The 23,334-nt window shown below is 48.8% G+C and overlaps 12 protein-coding genes across 12 annotated transcripts; 5 read left to right on the plus strand and 7 right to left on the minus strand.

Annotated features, from left to right (window-relative positions):
* Positions 1 to 522: 522 nt before the first annotated feature.
* Positions 523 to 1,676, minus strand: LACBIDRAFT_331696 (uncharacterized protein; the record flags this gene model as incomplete). Its single annotated transcript, XM_001886108.1, has 6 exons — positions 523 to 537; positions 589 to 701; positions 819 to 951; positions 1,009 to 1,062; positions 1,410 to 1,529; positions 1,674 to 1,676. 6 exons carry the CDS (start codon positions 1,674 to 1,676, stop codon positions 523 to 525), a joined length of 438 nt encoding a protein of 145 aa, XP_001886143.1.
* Positions 1,677 to 1,720: 44 nt separating this feature from the next.
* On the plus strand, positions 1,721 to 2,760 carry LACBIDRAFT_307495 (uncharacterized protein; the record flags this gene model as incomplete). The annotated part of the gene is made up of 2 exons (XM_001886019.1): positions 1,721 to 2,607; positions 2,676 to 2,760. The coding sequence occupies 2 exons, from the start codon at positions 1,721 to 1,723 to the stop codon at positions 2,758 to 2,760; spliced, it is 972 nt and encodes a 323-aa protein (XP_001886054.1).
* Positions 2,761 to 2,981: 221 nt separating this feature from the next.
* On the minus strand, positions 2,982 to 4,749 carry LACBIDRAFT_295305 (uncharacterized protein; the record flags this gene model as incomplete). Its single annotated transcript, XM_001886109.1, has 5 exons — positions 2,982 to 4,106; positions 4,300 to 4,441; positions 4,497 to 4,524; positions 4,582 to 4,676; positions 4,730 to 4,749. 5 exons carry the CDS (start codon positions 4,747 to 4,749, stop codon positions 3,135 to 3,137), a joined length of 1,257 nt encoding a protein of 418 aa, XP_001886144.1. The 3' UTR covers positions 2,982 to 3,134.
* An 897-nt stretch (positions 4,750 to 5,646) lies between these two features.
* Positions 5,647 to 6,702, minus strand: LACBIDRAFT_307497 (uncharacterized protein; the record flags this gene model as incomplete). Its single annotated transcript, XM_001886110.1, has 2 exons — positions 5,647 to 6,642; positions 6,700 to 6,702. 2 exons carry the CDS (start codon positions 6,700 to 6,702, stop codon positions 5,647 to 5,649), a joined length of 999 nt encoding a protein of 332 aa, XP_001886145.1.
* An 898-nt stretch (positions 6,703 to 7,600) lies between these two features.
* Positions 7,601 to 8,855, plus strand: LACBIDRAFT_253472 (uncharacterized protein; the record flags this gene model as incomplete). Its single annotated transcript, XM_001886020.1, has 5 exons — positions 7,601 to 7,857; positions 7,913 to 7,991; positions 8,048 to 8,241; positions 8,283 to 8,676; positions 8,736 to 8,855. The coding sequence occupies 5 exons, from the start codon at positions 7,601 to 7,603 to the stop codon at positions 8,853 to 8,855; spliced, it is 1,044 nt and encodes a 347-aa protein (XP_001886055.1).
* A 348-nt stretch (positions 8,856 to 9,203) lies between these two features.
* On the plus strand, positions 9,204 to 10,255 carry LACBIDRAFT_307499 (uncharacterized protein; the record flags this gene model as incomplete). The annotated part of the gene is made up of 3 exons (XM_001886021.1): positions 9,204 to 9,713; positions 9,760 to 10,109; positions 10,162 to 10,255. The coding sequence occupies 3 exons, from the start codon at positions 9,204 to 9,206 to the stop codon at positions 10,253 to 10,255; spliced, it is 954 nt and encodes a 317-aa protein (XP_001886056.1).
* Positions 10,256 to 10,484: 229 nt separating this feature from the next.
* Positions 10,485 to 12,150, minus strand: LACBIDRAFT_238721 (uncharacterized protein; the record flags this gene model as incomplete). The annotated part of the gene is made up of 8 exons (XM_001886111.1): positions 10,485 to 10,641; positions 10,697 to 10,732; positions 10,786 to 11,015; positions 11,171 to 11,260; positions 11,447 to 11,548; positions 11,619 to 11,870; positions 11,932 to 11,992; positions 12,047 to 12,150. 8 exons carry the CDS (start codon positions 12,148 to 12,150, stop codon positions 10,485 to 10,487), a joined length of 1,032 nt encoding a protein of 343 aa, XP_001886146.1.
* A 107-nt stretch (positions 12,151 to 12,257) lies between these two features.
* LACBIDRAFT_295306 (uncharacterized protein) lies at positions 12,258 to 13,900 on the plus strand (the record flags this gene model as incomplete). The annotated part of the gene is made up of 3 exons (XM_001886022.1): positions 12,258 to 12,284; positions 12,335 to 12,438; positions 12,490 to 13,900. The coding sequence occupies exons 2-3, from the start codon at positions 12,335 to 12,337 to the stop codon at positions 13,898 to 13,900; spliced, it is 1,515 nt and encodes a 504-aa protein (XP_001886057.1). The 5' UTR covers positions 12,258 to 12,284.
* Positions 13,901 to 14,739: 839 nt separating this feature from the next.
* Positions 14,740 to 15,251, minus strand: LACBIDRAFT_307502 (uncharacterized protein; the record flags this gene model as incomplete). The annotated part of the gene is made up of 2 exons (XM_001886112.1): positions 14,740 to 14,969; positions 15,020 to 15,251. The coding sequence occupies 2 exons, from the start codon at positions 15,249 to 15,251 to the stop codon at positions 14,740 to 14,742; spliced, it is 462 nt and encodes a 153-aa protein (XP_001886147.1).
* An 11-nt stretch (positions 15,252 to 15,262) lies between these two features.
* LACBIDRAFT_295307 (uncharacterized protein) lies at positions 15,263 to 16,465 on the minus strand. Its single transcript, XM_001886113.1, has 4 exons — positions 16,183 to 16,465; positions 15,608 to 16,132; positions 15,516 to 15,549; positions 15,263 to 15,464 (listed from the first exon to the last, which is right to left on the minus strand). The coding sequence occupies exons 1-4, from the start codon at positions 16,415 to 16,417 to the stop codon at positions 15,428 to 15,430; spliced, it is 831 nt and encodes a 276-aa protein (XP_001886148.1). The 5' UTR covers positions 16,418 to 16,465; the 3' UTR covers positions 15,263 to 15,427.
* A 1,516-nt stretch (positions 16,466 to 17,981) lies between these two features.
* Positions 17,982 to 19,414, minus strand: LACBIDRAFT_295308 (uncharacterized protein). Its single transcript, XM_001886114.1, has 3 exons — positions 18,620 to 19,414; positions 18,317 to 18,556; positions 17,982 to 18,261 (listed from the first exon to the last, which is right to left on the minus strand). The coding sequence occupies exons 1-3, from the start codon at positions 18,761 to 18,763 to the stop codon at positions 18,163 to 18,165; spliced, it is 483 nt and encodes a 160-aa protein (XP_001886149.1). The 5' UTR covers positions 18,764 to 19,414; the 3' UTR covers positions 17,982 to 18,162.
* Positions 19,415 to 19,900: 486 nt separating this feature from the next.
* On the plus strand, positions 19,901 to 23,178 carry LACBIDRAFT_331705 (uncharacterized protein; the record flags this gene model as incomplete). Its single annotated transcript, XM_001886023.1, has 8 exons — positions 19,901 to 20,000; positions 20,270 to 20,386; positions 20,495 to 20,625; positions 20,977 to 21,129; positions 21,187 to 21,238; positions 21,316 to 21,495; positions 21,587 to 21,741; positions 21,802 to 23,178. The coding sequence occupies 8 exons, from the start codon at positions 19,901 to 19,903 to the stop codon at positions 23,176 to 23,178; spliced, it is 2,265 nt and encodes a 754-aa protein (XP_001886058.1).
* Between the last annotated feature and the right edge of the window lie 156 nt (positions 23,179 to 23,334).

The raw sequence follows: 23,334 nt of genomic DNA on the forward strand, positions 1-23,334 counted from the left end.
ACAAAATAGCCGACTCATTCTGTTCTAGCCGGGGAACAGCCTGGACACTCTGCACGAGGCCACTCGCTTTTTCTTCTTCTTCAATGCAGGATGTTTATCGGAGTGCACATAAAAAAATTATGCGGGACTGGTGTAACAGCTAACGAGGTATCGATAGACCAAATTTCAAAACGCTCCGCTTAGTGATTTTGTTTACTTGTGGAGCCTCAGGGTATGTGCAAATAACCTTACTGGGAATCTATGACTATATATGCAACAAGTGAGAAGGGGCGGGAAGGCAATGCCCGCCAAATGGCTGGCCGTAGTTGTTTGGTCAGCTCCAAAAGTAAATAAAATCACTAAGCGGAGTGTTTTGGAATATGGTCTATCGATACCTCGTTAGCTGAAATATGTTGGCAATGAACATTTCAAGTCAGGTATGACCGAATCCCGTCTTTGTGATGTGAATAAAATCCTAACGGGCTTTTATTGTAGATTAAGCACCAAAAAGTAACTCTCGAGTCTCGACAGAGCTTAGTGACCTTAACATCCCGCCATCTGTAGTCCCGAAGTTATTTCCATGTCAAAAGCGCTCCCCGAGGAACTTACAGTTTGATGCAAAACCCTAGACACCTCCCCGAAATTTCTGAGCTCCGCCTTGCTTTGTGCAAACAACCTTTCGAGGGAGGAGGCAGGCGCGGATGACGCAAGTCCTCCGCCAACTCAGGGTATATGTAAATGGAGTGCTCCATGCTCCAATCGAGGCAAGGGGGTGCCGGCATTGAAAAAAAAGACCCGGGGTCGATTTTTTTTTTAAGGTGACCTTGAGGTGGACTAACTAACTAACGTAATCAGGAACGTGTCTATATATAGTAATATGACATCATTTGTGAGCGCTCTCCCCACGTTTTGCACAAGTTGTGCAGGCACAATTCCGGGGTGCTTGCACATGTTCCACACTTTTAGATGGAACTAGGCATATAACGTGAGTTGGAAAATCACTCAGTTCTCATAATACAATGTACTTACCCAGCGTTTCTCGCACACCTTGTTTGCATATGAGAATTTGATGAGGATACACGGCTACCACAATCTGGACAGATTGCGAAGCCCTCCATGGCATCAAGAACAGCTGGCTCTGTCTCAATGGTGTGATACATAGAATGAAACCAATGTTAGACATACTGTAGATTTTAGGATATTGTTGGTCAACGGTAATTCAAGTAATGTCAAAAAAATGCCCAAATATGGCAGGAATTGATGAATATCTTATATCATGGTGCCTGATGGCCTCTATTGGAGCTGTATTCCTCCCAGTACATTCTGTAGTTACTATATTATGCTGCAAAGTACTCAACTTAATGATTGAAGGCCCTCTGCCCAAGGTGTCCTTTTTTTTTTTTTCACAGCCTGTGGCTGGACTAACTAACCGGGTCCCGGTACGGGATTCCCGGGCCGGCACCCCCTTGAATCGAGGTTATGATGATACCGACCTGGGCCAAATGCGGCTGTTTGCACAAAGCGAGGCGGACACCAGAAATTTTCGGTGCCTAGGGTTTTGCATCTAGCTGTAAGTAAGAACGTGTTCCTTCCACTCAAACACGACATTTACCCTCCTACCATTTCAAGGGACGTGGCCAACATCGATCATAGGGTGGCCTAACACGCTTTGTCCACCCATCACTGACACCCACCATTATTGGTTGGAAACCTGAGCCACTCGCATTGTTCTCTGGTGATCATGTCTATCATTTCGGATATAATCAACGGGACTCTCAGTACGGATCACTACATGTCCACCTGGTGGCCATGCAGCACCTCCTGCAACCAGTCCACCGTGGCCAGTAGGTGGCTTAATCGTATTCCACATTCTCCTCTTTATAAAGGCGCCTCCATCTCCTTTCTTTTGTCACCGTTGCTCCCTGTCTTTGTCTCCCCCCTTTTCTTTGTGGCGCTCAACGCGTATATGAACCCGCCATCGACAATAAAGACCGCCAAATTAATAGCAATCCCCCGCACACGACTTCAACGACGCTTTCCCATTTCTCTTCCCTTCAAGTTTCCTTGGAAGATGAACTCCCCACATTTTCTCCAGCGTGTCATGTCTTTAGGAGACGCCTCAAGAATTCTCTACGACCAGGAGGACGATGCCGATTCGTCCACCGACGTTGACTCTTCGGACGAAGTCACGCTCATATCCCACGAGCCACTTCCACTCCTCCCAAAGCTAAACAAGTTTGAGGACCACCCACAGTTCTTGAAACCGCTGTACCCTACTCCAACCCGTCAACGCTCTTTTCCAGTAAAAATTCAAACCCATCAGGTTCATCCACACCTCTCCCAACCTAACCTCCTCACTAACCCCTCGGTCAAGTCAATCTACGCACGAAAAATCCAACCCACCGCTCCCTCAAACCCGAACCCAACGCCCTCCACGTACACAGCTCCCCAAAACAGCCACCCCTCCGGCTCTCCCTGGCTTCCCTCCGCCTACCCGCGCAGTCCCGCCGAACCGCACTACCACATCCTCCCTGACGACCTCTCATCCCAAAACACGGCACTCTCCCCGCCTCCTTGGCATCAGGGAGGGAAGGTGTCTTACGAACGTCTGGATCATACATTTTGTCCGTGAGTGTTCATCTGTCTTATCTCATTGTTCCAGATTGAGCGAAAGCTTACTTTCAATTGTGCACTAGGATCCATCACGCAGCTCAACCTTGTTGGTCATGCGATAGGGCTCGCAACGGCTATGCCAATGAGGAGTTGAGATTTCCATTTTGATCTTTTTCTTCTATTCTGTTCAACTTGATCAATGTACGACAATGGCAAGACTCTTTGACTAGATGCCCACAACTACTTACTACCCGCTCGATCAGAATCGTCGAGCGTATATCATTATCTGTACTTATACTCATCATTGTACACTTTCATCCAATTACGAGCCACTTGACAATGTACCCATCCCAAGCGTACCAATAGACTCACAATTTATACGTTTGACGAATCGAAAACAACGCATCCTTTTCATGCTCACTACGTAGACCCTCAACAAGTATTTGCAAGACCCCAAGGCCTACCTAACCATACACAGAGCGAATTTTACCTTTCAAGCAGCCACACAAGTCACTATTTATACAACTCCTCCTTCCCTGTCCTCACCCCCTTGCAGGAACCGCCTGTCCCTGTCCCTGCCCACCCCTCCCCGCAGGTCCACCCCTCCTCGGACGCCCACCCCTCCTCCCATACCCTCCCCATCCACCCACATACGCTCCAGGGCCCATAAGCCCCACACCCCCAGGCTCCCCAAAAGTAGCCACATTCCTCTCCCTCTCCTCTTCCCTCCTATTCCGGCCCATAGCTCCAAACCCACCACCTCCCCTCCTTCCCCTCCCACCCCCATGCCCGCCATTCATCGCAGGCGGGGGAGGGGTAGCCGCAGATGAGGATAAAGAATCAAAGAACGATTTCTGCGGATTATAAGCAGCAGCTGCAGCTTTTTCCTTCTCCTTCTCTGCGCTTGCTTCTTTCTCTTTCTCTTTCGCTTCGCCGCCTTCGCTGCTGCCCTCGTCTACCGTCGACGCAGCTGCAGAGCTTCCGTTGACACCAGGAGACAAAGCAGCTTTATCAAACTTTGCATTGCTACTCTCGAAATCGAAATCCGTAGTGGGGACTTTGATATGCTCAGCAGCGTCTGGGCGAGGACCGCGGCCTCGTCGGCCACCTCCGCCTGCTCCACGACCACCATGCCCATGCCCGTGAGCACCGCGTGCAGAGACAGCCGCAGAGGTATCTGCACCGACACGAAGGTCGCCCAGGGCACGTTCTACAGTTTCCAAGGACGCAGCAGCCGTATGCACGGGGTTGGGCGCGCGTCGGGGCTGTTGGTGCCCGCCACGGACTGCAGCTGCGGCGGTTGCTGGGCCGGAGGATTGGGACTGTGGGAGGACGACGGCAGGCGTGGGTGTTGCTGCTTGCTGCGGTTGACGTGGTTGGTAGCCTTGTTGGGCTGGTGGGACGTGGGGTTGTTGTTGGAGAGGCTGTTGAGAGCTGGGTGGAGGCGCGGCAGGCGCTGCGGGTGTTGGGTATGAGGAGTACGATTCGGGAGCGGCGATGGGTGGTGCTGAAGCCTGTAGAAGAGGTTGTTAGTTGACGTATTGCAACATGAATGATTTGAAGAAAGGGTAGGGGATCAGAAGGAAGGCAACGGAAAATTCCACATGGGGTTTATGCGCTCTCGGTATGTTTTATGTGTTTAACATCCGTAAATGGCTTCATCATATGTAGTTTGGGGTATGGGGTAGAGAAAGAGATGACACGCACCCCAATGACAGCTGGGTCGTCATGGACGTTGCGACGTTGCTGCTGAGCGGGTTCATCCACCGCTAAATCCTTGACCTCTGAAGCACGGAAGATGATGTATTGGTAGGGTTCTTGCACAGGAGGTATGAACTCTGTTGGAGGTCTACATTGTGTGCATAAGCGCGAAACTCCGCACACGTTGCCAGAAGGCTACTCACCGCCGTGACTCGGTTCCCATAGAATACACTACATCAATACAAGCTCATTAGATTGTGCAACATATGATCAAAGAAAGCTGCTCACCATTTGACAATTGGATAGTCGAGGCAGCAGGATCAATACCCGCTAAAATGCCTCTATAACGAACATCTGAGTGAGATATGAGAGATATAGGTTTGCTATGGTAACGAATGAGCCAAGAACCCGTCAACAACGAGAGAAAAAGACGTACCCGATAAAACTAAGAGCCATTCTTCGAAAGCCGTAAAGAAAATGTGCACAATAACGTGTTGACGTGTTTTGTCGTTCAAACTCCGACCGAGGGTTCAGCCAAACAGGCGCAACGCAAATTCTTGACGAGCGAGACCCTTTACCAAGGGTTATAGACGACTGGGAAGCTCAATTCTGCGATGCGAACGGCCGGGACGATGTAGAAAGCACCTCATAAACCCGGGGACTTAACCCAGCTTTAATCGAAGGCATGCAATCCCCACGACGAGTCGGGGCCAGGACACAGCTGGACTGGAGGGCGTAGTCTTTCCCTCAAACCATTGTTCACTCTTTTCAGAGTGCACCTACGGGAGCCGTGATGGGATTTTTGAACGAGCGGTATGTATGAATTATCATGCAGACGCCCAGTACGGGATCCTCACTCCACTCAACTCGAAAGGTTATCTACGCAGTCCCAGAAATCCTCCGTCGTTCAGTCGAAGAAGCACAGATCGAGGACCTCGTACAAGTGGCAGGAGCAGTTCCTCGTCCGGATGTTACAGAGAGCCGATGCTGAGGTTGGCATGTTGAAACCACTTGCCACAGAAGTGGTAGAACCACTCTAGTCAGCGTGAAAACCACAAGCAACGCAGCCAGCGACGCGAGATCTGGCTATGGCACGGATATATATTGTCCGGAACGGCGGATATGTGAAATCTACTAGACGCCCCACAGAGTTCACAGGTGGTCTACGTCGCTCCAGCTCTCTTTAATGTGATCGGCGCAGTAATGGCTGGGGGGTTGAGAAAGGCAATCTGTAGGTTCTGACACAAATGGTAACATGGTATTTGCTATAACGGAGACCACGAATAATTGCAATTTCTTGTTTTATCTACAAAAAACCTGATCACTCAGGCTTACAATGCAGGAGCCAGTAGGTTACAAACACTCAGTACATTTCTCCTTCTCAGAATGACTCAGTACGTCAGGAACTTGGTAGTGTTTTTCGCATTTCTCCAAATCGCACCCTCCGCAATGCACAGTCCTCTCATACGAATGCGGCGGTACCACAACGCAATCCGCAAACACCACCTGCGCGGTCACACAGGCGCAATTGCCTCTGGCCGTGCGGCCGTCAGGCAAAGGCGGATTTCCCGCCTCCAAATAAGAAGCGATCAGCTCACGGATCTCGGTGTCGTCCACGGCCAACAAGTTTGGCTGGAAGCCACAGGCAACCACATCTTCGATGAAATCATCCTCACTGGCAACAACATTGTCAAACGGTACATGACCAGTGTAGAGCTGCCAGATTGTGATTCCGGTCGCGTACAAATCATCGGCCTTGGCTAGGGGCGCCTTCCACATGACCATACGGAAGGGGGAGACGTACTGCGACGTAGAGCCAAGCATGCCTCCTTCCCTGCCCTCGAGAGCGGCGCAACCAAAGTCACAGAGGAGGAGACGAGAAGTGGTTTTGTCGAGTATGAGATTGCTTGCTTTGATATCGCTGTGTATGATTCCTTTTCCGTGAAGACTGGAAACTAGCTGCGTCAACTCTTTGATAAGGTGTTCGGGCGGTGGAATGGTGCCGGGTGGTGGTGGTGGTGGTGGTGGTAAGTTCATGAACGGATGAGGGTCCTGTGAAATTGCGATTCCCAAAGGCATGATGATGCCGCATAGAGTTCCCCTCAGGTTTACCCGACCAACAGGTTGAACCGCACAGTCACCGGCTAAGAGCATCATGGAGAATTCCCTCTCTAGCGAACGAACGCGGTATTGCTCCGGTTCTTCGTCGCCCTTCTGCCCATTCTCAATTATCTTAACGAAATAGACCCCATCGTATATCCAAATAGACCTCATGTTCGCCTCGTAAATCGACCTCGACCTCTTGGGTATTATGTCTGCCTTTTCCTTGATCATTTGGTGGGCTCCGGACTGCTTGAGAGGTAGGGTGAGCGCTGTGCTCCTCGAAGAGAATATGGAACTACACACCATTTGAGAACAATTACAGGGAGAGTGGACGGGCGAAGGTGAAAATGATACGATAGACCGGAAATAATGTACCCTCGCAAAGTCTCGATAGGAACGGTAAAGGAGTAAGTTTCAACTTTCAGATAGGTATAGGCTCCGTGGTATTTGACACCGGCCTTGGTGTGCAGATAAATGATTCAAGGCCACAAGATGGGATGATAATAGGACAGATTGAAGCTGGGCTCCCTGTCGAACGTGGTGAGAGTGGGTCCAGAGGATAGCGCGGTGCAGGGTAGTAAACGATGATCGATGTCGATGGAGAAAAAGGAGTTGGAAAGGAGTACTGCCAAGATGGATCAGCATCGTGGTACTTATAGAGGGTAGTAGCGCTGATATCTGAGGTCAACATCCTGTCAACGAGATCAGCGAACTTGAGCTTTGTACTTAAGTAGATGATGGACGTTTGATGCATTCCTTAGTATGGCAACTGGGTTACTTAGGTAGGTTATTCCAAGACCACGACCTGTAAACCCCTCAAAATCCCCTGCTGTCGTTCTGCACTCACCCATTTGTTGACAGATTCAAATGCCTGTGCGTATAGTGATTGAAAGTGCCAATGGCATTTGTCATGCGACGAACATATGGATGGAGATAGAAGCAAGGTGGAAGGATGAACTGCCACTGTCAGGGGGCGCCGGGTGGTCCGTTACTAGCATTGGTAAAGCATATGCAATACTTGTGCAATACCAATGAGCCAAGGTGACTAAAATAACTGCTTACAGGTCTCCGGAGCGACTATTCTTACGAAGATGGAATGATCTTGGAATGATCCAATGCTTATCAACTCATCCATCTCAAAAGCCTCAAATACCTCTCCTCCAAGCTCTTCTCCATATCTCATTTCAAAGTACCAACCCAAACTATGGCCGAACAACAAAAAGCACTTCTCCTCCCCGTCAAACTTGGCGAATTCACTTTGGGAACCACCCAAGTCTACAAGCCCGGCCCAGGCGAATTGCTCGTTAAGAACAAAGCGGCGTCACTCAATCCGGTAGATTGGAAGGTCCGGAAGTACCACGCATTCATCAAAGAGTACCCTGCTATCCTCGGGTTGGATATTGCAGGAGACGTAGAATATATTGGTGAGGGGGTCACTGGGTTTTTGAAGGGCGACAGAGTGTGCGTAGCAGCCCGTTACGCTATAAGTACTTCTTCGAACTTATCTTTTCTACAGTCTCTCACAAGGCCAATTTGAACGCCAATGGGGTGGTTTCCAGCAGTATGTCAAGACCACCGCCGTCACTACCACAAAGGTAAGGAAACATTGGCTTCTTCATGTAAAAAATTTTCATCCATTTAATTTTTTTAGATCCCGGAAAATATTTCCTATGAACAAGCTGCAACGATTCCACTTGCCCTGACGACGGCGTACGCGGGACTCTATAGTAACAAGCCAAACGGGGGAGGGTTAGAGGCTCCTGTTGAACCGACTGCGGTAGGAAAGTACGCTGGCTCCCCAATCGTCGTCCTTGGAGGATCAAGTTCCGTGGGACAATACGGCAAGTTCTTCCTATATAACACGTACACGTCGTTCCTGATCTCAGTTTTTCTCCAGTCATACAACTCGCCAAACTTTCGGGATTCTCACCCATCATAACAACGTCCTCCGTCAAACACACGGAATACCTCAAATCACTCGGCGCAACACATGTCGTAGACCGCAACTCACCTCTTCTCGCGCAAATCAAGGATATCACAACGCAGCCGATTCTTTTCGTATACGATGCTATTTCGGAAAGGGACACGCAACAGGCGGGCCTGGATATCCTTGCAGCTGGCGGCACTATGGTGACGGTGTTGCCCGCCGTCGGTTCACAGGTTGAGGGTAAAGAAATCATACACGTTGCGGGATTGTTGAAGGCTCCTGCGCATTTGACATTGCTGGAGACGCTTTACGGCACGAAGTTGTCTGGCTGGCTGGAAGAAGGTACAATTAAGGTAAGCTTTATATACTTCCGATGGGACATAACAAGCTCACTTACTTACTCGTATGGCAGCCCAACCGTGTCGAGTATCTTCCAGGTGGACTCGGAGGTATCGTCGCTGGCCTGAAGCGAATGGAGGACAATGAAGTGTCTGGTGTGAAGCTTGTCGTTAACCCTCAGGATACGGAATAGAGAGAATGGCCTTCGCTAATACCCTAACTTGACTATATCCTATTGAACATTCATACCCATTCTAAGCGAGATATGTAACCGTTGCATGGGACCGACATCATTGATTTCTCACTGCGACAAATTATCGGGTGCTGAGACAAAGGTCACGATTTCTTTTCTCACCTTCGAGTCGGACAAACTTGAACATTATTGGGCACTGGGACAAAAGTGCTCCTCAACGTATAGGTGAGCGAGATCAGCTGGATGTACGTGCTCGGTGATGAAGTGAACACAGGCAACGCATTGTCAGGGTAGCAATCAGTGCTTTCTTGCCTTGTTAAAACCCAGAACACGTCGCTCCTCCCAAAAATGTGTGAAACACTCCCGGAGGAACTCCTTCATCAAATCATGGCCATGTGCCACTTCATAGACTATGAGGCGTTTGCACATCGATCCCCTGAACAATTGTTCGCCCATCGTAAAGAGACTGCCCGTCTGCTTCTTGTTTGCCAACGTTGGCGGCGCGTTGCGACTCCACTGAAATACGAAATGGCCATTGTCACCTCTGAAGCCGAGGCCAGCGTCTTGGCCACTATCCTATCTCGAGGTCGAGTCGGTTCATATGTCAAAAAACTCCGGATAGAGGGCGGATTTGGCCGGGCTCTACGCACAATTCTTTCCAAGGTCCCAAATCTCCTGTACATCTTCATCTCTCTCGATATTTCCTCCGAGGCGAAAGTGGCTGGGCTATGCGCTGGTCTCAAGCTAGTAAATCCTCAATACCTCGTCCTGCGCGATCGGCGCGTCCTTGGGAATCAAACAGTGCGTTCTGTTGTTGATACTCTGATTACATGCATGAAAACCCTCTGGACGAACGTGGTAAGCAGTGTTTCACCCATCCGCGACTCTGTACCGACTCTCTTAGATATCATATGATCATCCGTACGACGAATGGGTCTGGCTTGGCCAAGAGTTTGACAATCGCCAATATTGCGCACGAACACAACGTGCAAGGGACCTCGCAAGAGCTCTCGTCCACATACCAAAGTTACAGATCGTACACGTTCCGCGAGCGTATTATACCAGCGAGTACGATGTGGTTTTGAAAGCCGTTAAGAATCCTTCCGTCCAGAGGATTATTAGTTGGATGCCCTGGCAAGACGGCTTTATCGTCCCTTTGGACAGATACCCTCGACTTCGCGATATTATCTACCTCCCGCTCCCAGGACCATGGTTGCGACCCACGTACGCTGCCATTGGCCAAGGTGATCCTGCGTATGTTTGCCCTTATACTATTCTTTGCTGCTACTGAGTCAATTCTATTTAGCTCCCTCTTTCCGACAACTTTTGGGTTTTGTACCCAGCCACACAAGCTTAAGAGAACGTGGTCGGATCGATGGTCGGGTGATCGATGGTATTGACCTGTCACCAACTTCTTTCCATTTCAAAAGCACTTCTGTCGACTCCTCTAGGGCATAACAAAGCAAGGGCTATAATATAACTCGAACAAAAGGGAGGACAAGGAGGAAGAATGTAGCTAAACCTCGAGCCCTCCAAAGATTTTCTCCTCGCGAATACAAGCGGCATGCGCAGCATACTACATGATGGGCCAGCATATCATACATACTTACATTCATAAGGTAGAGCAAATCAAGTATCCATATCAACATCCTTATTTTCCGTCTGTGTACTGGTTTCTCCCGTCGCTTGTTCAACCCCAACACTCCCAGCAGGCCTCCATACATTTCCAGCAGTAGCTTTCCACAAACGAATACGACCATCGTTGCCTGCAGACGACAATACCGTACTTTCAACACCAAAATCAACAAAGAGACAAGAGAAGAGCGCGCAAGACCTCGTACCCAGTGATGTTCCATTCCACTCTACCAACAGCCGACCTAAAGACAAATTTCGATGAGACGGCAAGAGAAAAAAACGGAGAGAAGCCTACTTGTGATGATCAAAGTCAGCCACAGACGCAGCTGTCCATTTCGCAGCTTCGTGGTCGCCTTCCGCTGCGTCGTCAGATCCGGGTTTGACTTTCCATATCCTCACATGGCCATCCCGCCCACCAGTGGCGATGAGATGGTAAGACCTCCCACATAAAGGGGCCCATGCCACTGAGGTAATGGCGTATGCGGTTGAGGAGGGCGTATTAGTTGTTTCTACTGCTGTAGAGGTCTGCAGTGGGTTGACTGGTGCTCCTGTGTTGGAAGCAGATGAAGAGGGTGTGGCGTCGAGGGTGAGGAGGGTATTTGACCGGCGAGCGTTGATTTGAATGATCTGAGAGAAGACGATCAGCCAAAGGAAAGGAGGGAAGGCTTGGGGAGGTGTACCTTTATGGTCCCACTTGTCCCACATCCAGCGGCTATCACTTCTCCCCAATACCGATCTTTGCACCACGACAAACACCACCCACCATCAGCCTCGCGGTTTCCTATCCCTGGACGGGCTAGAGGCGCAGAGCTTCCTGTGCCTTGCTGCAACCCTTGTTGTAAAGCCTGCGCTACAAGCGAAGCAGATGCACCATCAAGTGTTGCGTGAGTTTGCGTTGGCGTAGCGAGTGCGATGGTGTGCGTCTTTGAAAGATAGCCGGGCGAAGGTCCTGAAACGACGGTCTGGACATCGATTTCTTCCACGAGCTGCCAAGATGTAAGTGAGGGCTGTTCGAGGCATTCGTGTATCCTAAGGATGCTATCAGAAGCAATTGAAGCCTAGTAGAGAAAAATCAAAATCAGACTAACTGTCATGCCTTCCATGGGTATGATTTAGAGATAGACCCACCAATTTCAACCCAAAATGATGCGGTGCGAATTCTACCATTCTGACAGTTCCTCTAGCATCAGGCAAAACAGCCCTTTCTATCCACCTTGAAGATGATTGCCCACCCGCGTTTGCATTTGTCTGTTGGTCCGCCGCCGCCGCTGGGGCCGCTTGCTCCCACACCTTCACTGTACGGTCAAATGACGATGAGGCAATGATAGAGCCGAATTCGGGATGAGCCCAGCTGATCTTAGAGACAGCGGCATCGTGAGCCTGAAATGGCGAGACACTTTGAGCTTGTTGCCAGGATATTATCCGTAAAGCCAAAGAATACCTTCCAGTCGTCCTCTGTGCTCCATGTTCCGTTGGCTTCATCTAGTTGCCATATTTTGATTCTAGCACATCATTTAGACCAACTATCGAGATAATTGGGCTCAAATACTACTTACCGCTGGTCCAGGCTACACGTCGCGAGCCTCAAGCCATAAAAATCGTACGACGCGTCAGTTACGAGGTCGCCGTGCGCGTTTGGGATGAGGCCTGTTTGTATCATGTTGTGGTTTAGGCCAAGGGTAGCCGCGCACGTGACGGTTGAGATAAATCATTCAGGGGTTGAACGTTGAACTTGCCCAGAGTCTTCAATCTTACTTCCACTGTCCAGGCATAGCGAAAGCATCGTCTCAACTGGTTCGTCGTTTATAAAATTCAAGGATTGATCTTATTCAATACCACTTCAGATGACGGTGCAAATACCTATACACCATATCTCTGGAAGCGACCCCGTTTCCGAGCCAACTGAACACTCAGTGAGGGTTCATGGGCTTCATGAGAACTACGAGAGGTCAGGACATTCCTTCTATAGCCTTTTACGCGTTCCCGACAAGTCTGATAGGTCTACAACCAAAAAATTCAAGGTTACTTCTGGGCTAGACCCATCGCCAGAGCCTCCCTTGATCCAGCGACTGCCCGCAGAGATCTTGACAGAAATATTTACCTACTGCGTCTGCGACGTCACCCGACCTCCTCCTAAAGAGGTAGACTCCATTCTACGAGAGCCGTGGACCGTATCCCAAACATGCCAATATTGGCGCAACATCGTTCTATCCTTCCCCAAGCTCTGGTCCTACATCCACCTAGACCTCTCCGAGATCCAGGAAAAAGATGTTATACTAAAAACGAATTTTCCTGAAATGCTCGCACTATGGATGAGCCGCTCTGGTTTTAAAACCCCTCTCCATATCACATTCCACGACTTCGCTGTCCCAACAGACGACATCCGCCTCCGGTCTATAAGCCGAAACCTCATGAGCACCCTCGTATCTCGATCAAACCGCTGGGCCGAAGTCTCCCTCTGTGTAAGCCCATCCATCGTGCATTGCCTACGCCAAGTCAAAGCAAACATCCCGCTCCTTCACTCCTTCACCCTCAAGTCCACCGATCCCTTGGCGGGATCTCCAACAGTCAAAGAAGCACGGCTTTATAAGCTCCTGGTATCCGCACCCGCGCTACGCAATCTAACTCTCGACTTCTCCCGCAGCTTCGTTCTTGACAAGCTCCAACCCCCTTACGCGCAACTCCAATCCGTCTCAGCTAGAACCCTCACCCCGCACGTGCTCCTCTCGAAAACCCGTAGCATTAAGAGTGCAAGCATCCGCGCGGTGATGTTTTCTGGGTTTCTGTACTCTATGTGCACAGTGGCCATTTGCCCCGAACTGACATCCCTCGAACTATTTGTCTCCCCCATCCTCCTCGACTTCCTGGAGCTACCCGCCTTGCAACACCTCTCCATCCAATACACCACGGAACCTGATGACTTTGCGCGCATCACGTCCCTTATCAACCGTTCGTCGTGCTTCATACGCACGTTGAAGCTGTCGCAAGTCACTTTACCGCGTAAACAAGTAGCGATCGAGCTCTTTGAGTGTTTGCCCAGCCTAGTAGATTTGGAAGTGTCTATAGACAAAGGACGTTCCGAAACGTTCCATGGTTTCGTGAATGCGATGGTCATCAAGCCATCCACTAATCCCACTCTGGAATCCGACAAAAAAGAGAACGAAGTCCAATCGAATCTCCTCACTCACCTCGAGCGAATCAAGTTTGAGTGCCCGAGGCGCGGTGCTTACTCCTCGAACGATGTGAAACAACTTGTGGACATGGTTGAGTCGCGCTGGCGGCTACACGTCGAATTGGACAACGATGTAGTCCAGTTGAAAACTATCCATCTTGCCGCACCTGCGTTGAGGCAGGAAAGGCTGGAGTTGATGAGAGAGGAGGGGTTGGAGGTCATTGGGGACTTTTATTGAGCCACTTACGAGTGGATAACTACGTGAACGCAGTAAATTTAATGATTATGTACGTTGCATTTAACGCAACACGGAAGATAGAATTCATTGATATTGTCCGACTCTATATATCTCTGAGGCCCGAATTGGTAAACATTGCGAATGTGTGATGGGGAGTTCACGGTTCAACCAGAGCTAACTCTTGTCCATACAATCAAAAAACCTTCAAAATAGATTGAATTTCATCGAGAATACCACTTGAACCCCGGCGTTCGGAGGCCTTCTTAGAAACGGTCCACGATTTCGCAAACCTGTCAAACATTCGATGGGTCGATACAAGCATCAGTCGAATGAACCGAAACCTCACGTTTCTTCACTGAAATAGCCCATTCTGACGAGCAACTAGTGTATTCAGTTCGTTTGAAATCCGCGCGTATCGCGTCTACAAAAACCAACTGTTCAGTTATACTTCAATGTGGGGTACACGCTTTGCGCACCGAGGATGGCGGAACGCTCAAAACATGACCAGGAGCAGGGGAGACCCTTGAAAGAGAAGGTCGCGAGAATTTCCTATGTCGGCTTGTTGAACATTGGGCAGTCGAATTCATTGCTGGAGGCTACATTTTTGAGAAACGCGCAAAGGGTAGTTCCCTTCTAAGTTTTTGCGGGAAGTCAGAGCGCAGCAATCAAGCCATGTCCCGCGCCTCACGCTCATATGCATAGCGAGCGATTAAATAATATTATTCGCCGCAAAGAAAATAGGGAAAACAAGTCTAAAAAGCAGACTTATAACAACCATTAGTTTCTCAGATCTCAAGCTGGCCAAAAGACTCACCAGACAGCCGAACCAACAACTATCACTATTGGGTCAGCATAAAATTCCTATCCTTTATAGCCTGCCGATTCGCTGCCCTCCGCTTCACGCGTTCCAACTTCCCTCCAGGTCCGTCGTCCTCATACACCTTGGGCTGTAACACTGTCCATAACCATTTGGGGTAGTCCTTGTCCGGCAACGCGAGCACCGTCGGTTGTCCCTTGAGATAGTTAAGCCCTGTCAATACCGTGTCCTCCGGACACGCAGACGGGCCGACTGGGTGGAGAGGTCAGTAACCCAACCAATGGCGATCTGTTCAGACGAACTAGAAGCTGGGGATGGTTTTTTGGCAGCTGCCGGCTTGACTGCAGCTTTTCCTGGCGAGCTGCTACTCGCATATGTTCTACATGATGCCCTCAGGCAAGTTGGACGTCGTAGGACATAGAGGAAGGACATTTGGCTTGTACAAAATTCGAGGTGTGTCACGAGCTCAATTTCTGCATGCTTAGTCAGCACCCCTTTACCCTTGCAAGCAGGTAAATCGAAATTGAAGGCCATGCAGGAACAATGCAGGAATATTCAATAGTACAGAAGTAGAAGTTTCGCCCAGCTAACTACAAGCCCTTGGCAGTCTGTAAGCTTAGAGAGTCTTCTACATGTATTCAACAACTATGTCAAAACTATGTAGTCACGGTCAACGATGAAAATTGAGGGTACTTCGATAAGGAGTCAAGTCATGTCTTCTTCCTTTTGCAATTTGCTTTATGGGCTCTACTTGAAAATCAGCGATCACTGAAATTCCGGAAGCGGGGAGCAAATTACGGCCAATCAGCATTTTGACATTCCGTTCCACAATCTACAACGTTCAAGTTGTTTGTTCAATAGATTATTCAGAAAGAAAGAACGAATCTCACATTTAACAGCAGTACATCGGCTACAACGCCTTAGCCCGAGACCCCTCTTTCCACAGTTCTCGCAAGCGTCCGTGGCCACCGAGACAGAATCTTGAACGTTCACCGTTCCGTCGCCTTCAACTCTCGTGTTTCGAATTGCGATCTCCTCTCGCCTTGAATTGCCTGCTGATGAACCATCCGCTGCTATAACGTTCGCATTCATTTCGTCGTTCCGCGTGAGCATTGCAAGATTCTCTCGGGTGGCCTGGACATCTGTTGCAATCCATCGTTCCAGATTGGTACATGAAGACGGTGGTCCGTTGAACGGAGCGTGGGTGGCAGCAAGATCCAGGGCTTCTCTGTATCTCTTGGCAGCCGTTGCTCGATCCTTGAGATCCCAAGCGAGAATACCGACGGTCAAGGAAGCAATTATCTGCATCCCCTTCAACAAAACTTTAGCGCGAGGGGACTTGAACTGTTTATGTTCCTTTTTCGAAGAGACGCGAAAGGAATCAAGAAGACGATAGGCATCGGGTGCTCGTTCCTCTGGAAGGCCACAGCTTGAGTTAGTACCCTCGTCACAAACGTGGGCATACCTGTGGCAAATTTCATGGCAGGATCTTTGAAAAAGCCTGCAAAATTTCTCCAAAGAAACCCAAGAGTCTCTTTAGGGGTGTCATTTGGAACTATTGCAGGAAGGAGTGCAGCAACGTCTTCATCCTTCAGTATTTTTTTGATTGCTCGTTGATACATCTCAAACGTTTCCTCGATTTTGCCTTGAGCATATAGAGCCTCCGCCCGCTGAAAAAGTACGACACCACGTTCTGGCATGGATATAAATTGAGATTGAATCAAGATCGAAGTGATAATCGATAATCGAGACTCTGTTCAAGACCTGGAGGCGGTGTCGGTATATTTGTCGAGGCTCCTCGACCAAACAACGTTATACTGAGTACCGGTGAGTTATTGGTGAGTTCACTGTTCGACCACTTGTCGACCGAGCGGTGGATTGCATTAGACGCGCAGAAAACTTGGAACAACCTTGCAAAACGCTTACAAAACGATATTACCATTGCAAGTGTTTCAGCGGCGACAGGTTCATCCGCAGGTCGAATGGCACGAGGTTCGAAGGCGACGGCTCAGTAAACATTCAAGATCCTCTCTCAAGGGCCACTGACTCTGACGCTTGCGAGAATTGTGGAAAGAGGGGTCTCGACCTCAGGCGCTGTAGCTGACGTGCTACTGACTGACAGGTGAAATTCACTTTCACTTCCTACATACTGGGTGACTTTCCGTAACACAAATTCTCTAGATTTGAATAAATCGACGAAATCTAGGGTCCTTTGCCGGGATGCCGAGTCTTGTAAGGGTTCGACTTTGATGGAGTCCCTGGTTGGAACCCAGTTACAAACCTTAATCTATTCAGAGGGTACAGACCCCTCGAACAGATTTCGATTTTTTGGGCTTCACCCAGAGTGTGGTCTAATTTTACAGCGGGGTGGATGAACAATCAGTATAATAAACCCATCCACAGGCCTACACGACCTCAGAGCAGCTCAGATGGGAGGGAAGTGAGTTTGTACAAGGCAAGCAAATACATCAAATAGAATCTAATCAGTTGGCATTACGGTTTATTCACTCCAATAAACTCTCCTGTGAAGTTCTCGTTTCAAACTCCGATAAGGGTCAAATTTATTCATTTTTATAGATTTGAGTTACGGAAAGTCACCCACTAACTAGTAACTCCTGCCAAACAATATTTGTAGACCGTGGAACGGAATGTCAAAACGATGATTAGCCGTAGGTTCCTTTCCCAGATATTCCCTCAAGCGTTGATTTTCAAACAAGAGCCCAGTCCCACCTCCGTTGACAATGCCACTGTCAGGATTGAACGTTAAAATTAGTGTTCGGCAACAAAACTACCACCGACTCACACGTCATGGGGGAGTCAGCTAGGTATTATAAGATGGTGAGAACCACTCGTCAACATGAGTCACCAACGAAAAATGCGTGGAATCTCTTCGGGAGTCGGGAGTACTAGCCCGACAGTTACAAGCCCGCTTTTTAGGCGGTTGTTAGGCGGACCTGCGACAACATGGTGTGTAAATTCACCTACTCCCAAAGAGCGTCAATAGGAAACTTCACTTCAATGTACTTTTAGGAGCGCAGGGCCTCGCCACGTTCGTAGAGATGATATTGCTGTCTCCGACGACGCGGAAGTTGGGTTATTAATTAAACACGTCGCGATCACGACACGTGTGTGTGTGACAATCACGCCATTGCCCCTGAAGGAGTCATATCGCGTGTCGCTCCCAGGAATGGCCTGGGAGCGACGCGCAATGAGTGCTTACTTCCCTCCTTTTCCCCCTTCTGATGAGTAGATTGAAACTTTTTTGTCGCTGAGGAACTGCTTATTACGAAACTGCAAGACTATGACTGCAAATTGATACTATGTGAGGCTGGATGCTCGCCATCAACTCGAGAACCATGATAAAATACAAAAACAAGCTGAAACGTCCGATTGAACATCCTTCCAACCTCGATCCGTCTTGTGCTGAAGACTCGGGATGGACGTCTCAATTGAGTGAGGGCAATTTTGCGGTGTGTGATTCAAAGCCAATTTCGTTGTACTTTTGGGTATGAGGCCATTTGCGTAGAAATGCCGACAAGAAACGCTAAGAGTATCATCAATACCGGGAGTTCAACATGAAGGCAGAAGCGATAGCGTACCCGGAGAGATGACGAACGGTTCTTCGTAGGTTGGTCATCAAATACCGTTTGAATCGAGCGTCGGTCATCCCAATCACCAAACTCGGTTTCAAAATCTGAATCAGCGTCACTCATGAAGCTGGAGTCGGGCTGAACATTGACCATGAGAGGATGCTTGTAATGGGAAGTAACATATAGGCAAACCAGAAAGAAACTGCGGCTGAACTCGTACGTCTCTTGTGAATGTCGGCCGATGGTACGCTGAGATGGCTTATGATCAGTATGTGCACAATACTGTACACCGCGTCAGAAAGGCTCACATACCATCAAACTTCGTGAAGGGGAACCATCGCGGCGACTGTAAGAAGTGGAATCACCCTCAGCCATAAGGGAGGAGCTTTTAAAAGAGAAGGAGGAGAGTGCCAGACTGAAGGAGGGAAGAGGGCCGTTTCTGCGGAAGAAGATCATTTCAAGAATATGTTATAGATATTATAGGATAGGTGATCGACAGCGAGAGAGCAGAGTGAGGGAGCTGTGTGCAAGAGAGAGGGAGGGCGACGTGCAGAGGAAAGAGCTGAAAGGCAAGCAAATGAGAGTCGAAGAAATAGAGGTAAGAAAAACGAACACGGAGGGCATCCCAATATCCTCAACGATACACTTCTCCGCTTATATAGCCGAGATTCGAACGGTGGGCATGAGGCGGCGCCGTAACAAATTGGGTGATGCTATCCCGATTGAGGATAGAGCTTTCGGTAAATAATTTCAACTCAGGACCGCGTTCGCCTGTCCCCCGAAAGATGCAGGGACTGGTGGGGTTGGAGTCAGAATTAGTGACCGGGATCTTTGCCCCGATTGGAGCACAGGGCTCATCCACTGTGTCTGTTTGAGGAGCAGGTGGAAGTTGAGAATTGGTGAGCGCATGCAGTTTGAAGGATCGTTGCTGACAAGTCGATGGGCCAGGAAGCATACTTCGGATGGCCTCAGAAAGTGGAGGGGAGGGGCCACCCACACCGGCTCGTCATATGCTGGCCCGCATGTGCCAGTCATAGCCATCCAGATGCAAGCAACCGAGGCAAATTTCAACCTGTGTCTTTATCTAACTCATTGCTTGGCTGCTTGACATCTTTTCTAAGGAGAAGTCAAGGCATCTGTCCTCGCAAATAGAAAAGAGTCCAAAGACAAGGCAACGAAAGTGAGAAACAGGAATTACATACAAGACCAGAGGGTAAGACTCACAGAGAACCTGTTTCGAGAGAAAGATTTCCGGAAAGCGCAGTATAAGGGGCAGCTTGTCGCGACATGCCAGCGACTGACATCGCAATAGAAAGGGGAGGGTCATTCCTGCGAGACGACCAACTTGCTAATTCAATGCCCAGATTGCTCCTTGAGCAGATAAGCAACTCATAAACTTGAGGCTACATCCATCTTAAAGGATGTGTACCAATGCATAAGCAAGGCATCCGATATAACCAGGGGTCAACCACAGAACTAGAATCAACGATAGGAACGATGACAACTAAAAAGATGAAAGCTCTCACCATACTCGTTGGCCCTTTCCTCATTTTACACCCCATTTACCTAGTGCGAGAGGAGCCGACTGTCACGATGATGCCCCAAGACCCAGTTCAGCTATCGACCGCCAAAAGCATTCCAGTGCTTGCAACGATACCCTCAGACATCAACTCATTTGTCTCATGCGTGAATTGTGAAGACAAAAAAACACTGTTCAGATGTATAAGTGATACTGAATCTAAAACGAGGCGAATAAAAGCCCCCACTGAATTTGCGACATTGCTGAATTCAGGATATATTGCAGCCATCTTATCCTGTTCTCCCGTTCTGTCCAGTTTTTCTTTTTAAAGGCGATGCGGAAAAAAGTGCGGAAGCAAGATACTATGACAGCTAACTGCATAACCGTAGACCATATCTAAATTTTACTTTGTGCGCCTTTATTTGTACAAACAACCGTATTAGGTAGAACGCCCTTCCAAGTTGGCAAGTTCCAACCGCTCCACCCTTATGACATGCGGGGCGGGATTGGAGCGTTTGGAGCAACTACCGAAACGGTGCTAGAACTTGGAGCAATGGGCAGTGCGCGCGAATCGGCGTCATGGTTTACATAGCCACGGCCTCAAACGGATGTTTACGCACAGACAAAGGCGCAAAGTGAAATTTCAGATGTGGTCTACGATTATGCAGTTAGCTGGAAGGGATTCAACTGGCAGTTCAGTGAAGATTTGAACAGTCGTGGTTGCTGGCAGCTGAGTGTGCCTGGCAGTGGGCATCAAGGCTCTAATTCGCAGGAGATCCCAGGGAAAGCCAGATATATTGTTCGTCTTCACTTTACTTTCATTCCCGCTGCTACCTACGTTCAAGTTTGCTGGCGACTCAGATACTCTCTATTGATCTGAGGTAACTCAGACTCCAAAGAACTTTCCTTGGTGGCTCTTGTTTGTTTCTGTCCCGTGCGGCAAATGATACGGGCTATTATTCTTCGGCTTTTCCATCCTCCAAGTGCACCACCGATTGGCCGTCTTTGAGCCTCACACACACGTCACCTGATGGAATATGATGAAGAACTGGATGGTATCGATTTGGATTCCTCAAGCCGGAAGCAGTTGCAGCAACTCCAATCATCGAATGCATACTCTGGACCCCCCGATCTGCTGCTGTATGAACAGAGAGAAATGGATGCCAAGAATCGCGCACTTTGGGCTGGATATAAGCTACGTAACGGGATGACACAGGAATCGGAACCATTTTATGAAGGACGGAACGTTGCAAGGACCTGGCGTCTCCTTCGTTTTTTCAGATCATTGGAAGGGTTTCTAAAGGTGATATACCCAACGGCATGACAGTCACCAACTCATAAACTCACAACGATGCACTAGGGAGAACTTGATTTGACCGGGCGCCATCTCCCAGTGAGGCTCTACATATTCCGTTAGTGCGGCTGCACTAAAGGTTTTGTTTGAAGAGATGGAACATGTTGCATAAATCTTTCAAAGACTACCTTGTAGACTTCTTGGAACTGTGGCCCACACTTGAGCTGGTCATAACTCGTGAACCGATGCGTCTCGAACCGGAAATGTATTTCGAGACAAAGTCGTACAAAGTACTGGACGAGGACCTCTGGAAAAGTGTTATGAATAGATGGCGTCTGACAGAGTATCATGGCTATATAGCTATTGATGGGATGAGTGAGTTCCTTGCTTTTGCATGTCTTGTCGAAGGTTAACATTTTTGTGTCAACCTGGGCTTAAGAGCACGCCTTGAAGAAATATACTGAAGCCAAGGGTATTCCCCGAATACAGAAACTGTGCCTTCTTCATCTCGCAAATGAGCTTCTTTACGCCATCTTCTCTCAGACACAATTCGACAGTGCTCGAATGTTATCCTTGACTTGCAAGGCCCTTAACGCGATTGGGAGGCAATACATTTTCCACGTGTGTCATGTTTACAACTTCTGTGATGACGTTCTGTCTCTCAATCTCTCATTTCTACAGCGTCGAACCTTTACCTTTGAATATTCGTACACGAAGGTCGACCACAATCTTCCTCTAGCTCCCCAGTACACCAAGCTGGCCCAAATTGCAAAGGTGAAGCTGACGGACTCTGCTGGCTTCTTCTTTTCTAGACCAGATCTTTGTCAGAAGGTGGACAATTTGTCTTTGTCAAACGAATGGGGTGGATCCCTTTTTGTGAAAGATGAAGATTTCAGTCTGGATGATGTTGAATCTGGATTTATGGCTCGTATTTCTGAGACGTTTACCGAAGCCGTCTCTCTGAGCGCCCATGTCACCACATTAAGCCTCTTCCGCAACTGCCTGGACTCAGATATGCTGCGTGCCATCTGCAGCCTTCAGAGTTTAAATGTATTGGAAGCAAAATTCTGCGATTTACCTGTCGAAACACGAGAACCGCTGTTAGCCAGCTCATTCACAAATTCCCACTTGACAAATCTCAAAATCATGATGGAGGCTAGCTTTGACGATGGCTCTTGGGATGTTTGGTATATTCTGGTCCTCTTTTCAAATCTGCGGACTTTGGATGTACATGGACTTGGCGAGAATCCGTTACCCATGGCATTGGAAACCCTTTGGACTCACTGGACCTTCATGGACACCTTGGAGCGCTTGTGCATCGAGCCCCTGTGTTCACATGATGTCGTTGGACTTGCTTCATGGATTCGTGGAGAACTCGTGGGGGGGTTGCCACGGCCCTTGCGTTTGACCCACTTCAAGCTAACCGTTAATTATTTCTTATGGGATGTCTGGACTGCTCAAATCATTCGGGCCCTCCAAACAGCTCCTCTCCAAGTCCTGGTTTTGGAGGGAATTCACCGCGACTCAGCTTACCCAAGGCTGATTGAGGTCATTGCAATCCAGTTTCCCGACCTCATCGGTTTGACCTTGGTTATGCGTGACAGTGATCGGCAAACGCAGAACAAACCGGCAACTTGGCCATGCTCTTCTTGGGAATACGCCCCAAGCCTTGCTCGTTTCAATCACCTTGAACACTTTGGATGGAATTTCCTTATCAACGAGGACGATGTCTCGACGCGAACACTTCTTCTTTTCGAGAATGGATTTATTGCGGATGATGATTGGGAGAGGGCGAGAGAAGAAGACACAGCAATGGGTTATGATCGCGACGACCATTGCGCCGTGTTGCCCTTTGCCACCGCTTGTTCCACTCTAAACTCCTTTGGATTACTCAAGGGAAATCATTTCAGTCTCTATCAAATTACGCGTGAGGTGAATGGGCCGGTGAACATCGAATGGGAGTTCTGTTGGGGGTCTAAGGTGATTCAGCGTTGGGTTCCTGACCCTTTCGTAGGGGGGTGGCCTTACATCAAGGATGACTGTAGGAAGGGAGGATGATAAAGAACAAATCGTAGCAATTATAACAGAATCCTCAGGGGTACCATTGCCACCTATCTAGTTCCGAGGAGCAAATGAAAAGATGAACCACAGCAGTTCAACGACATGATTTATACTGTAATTTCCAAGACAATGCTAAACTTCTCTGGAATCTCG

Source organism: Laccaria bicolor, genomic scaffold, assembly GCF_000143565.1.
Source record: "Laccaria bicolor S238N-H82 LACBIscaffold_35 genomic scaffold, whole genome shotgun sequence".
In the NCBI taxonomy this organism is placed as follows: Eukaryota; Fungi; Basidiomycota; class Agaricomycetes; order Agaricales; family Hydnangiaceae; genus Laccaria; species Laccaria bicolor.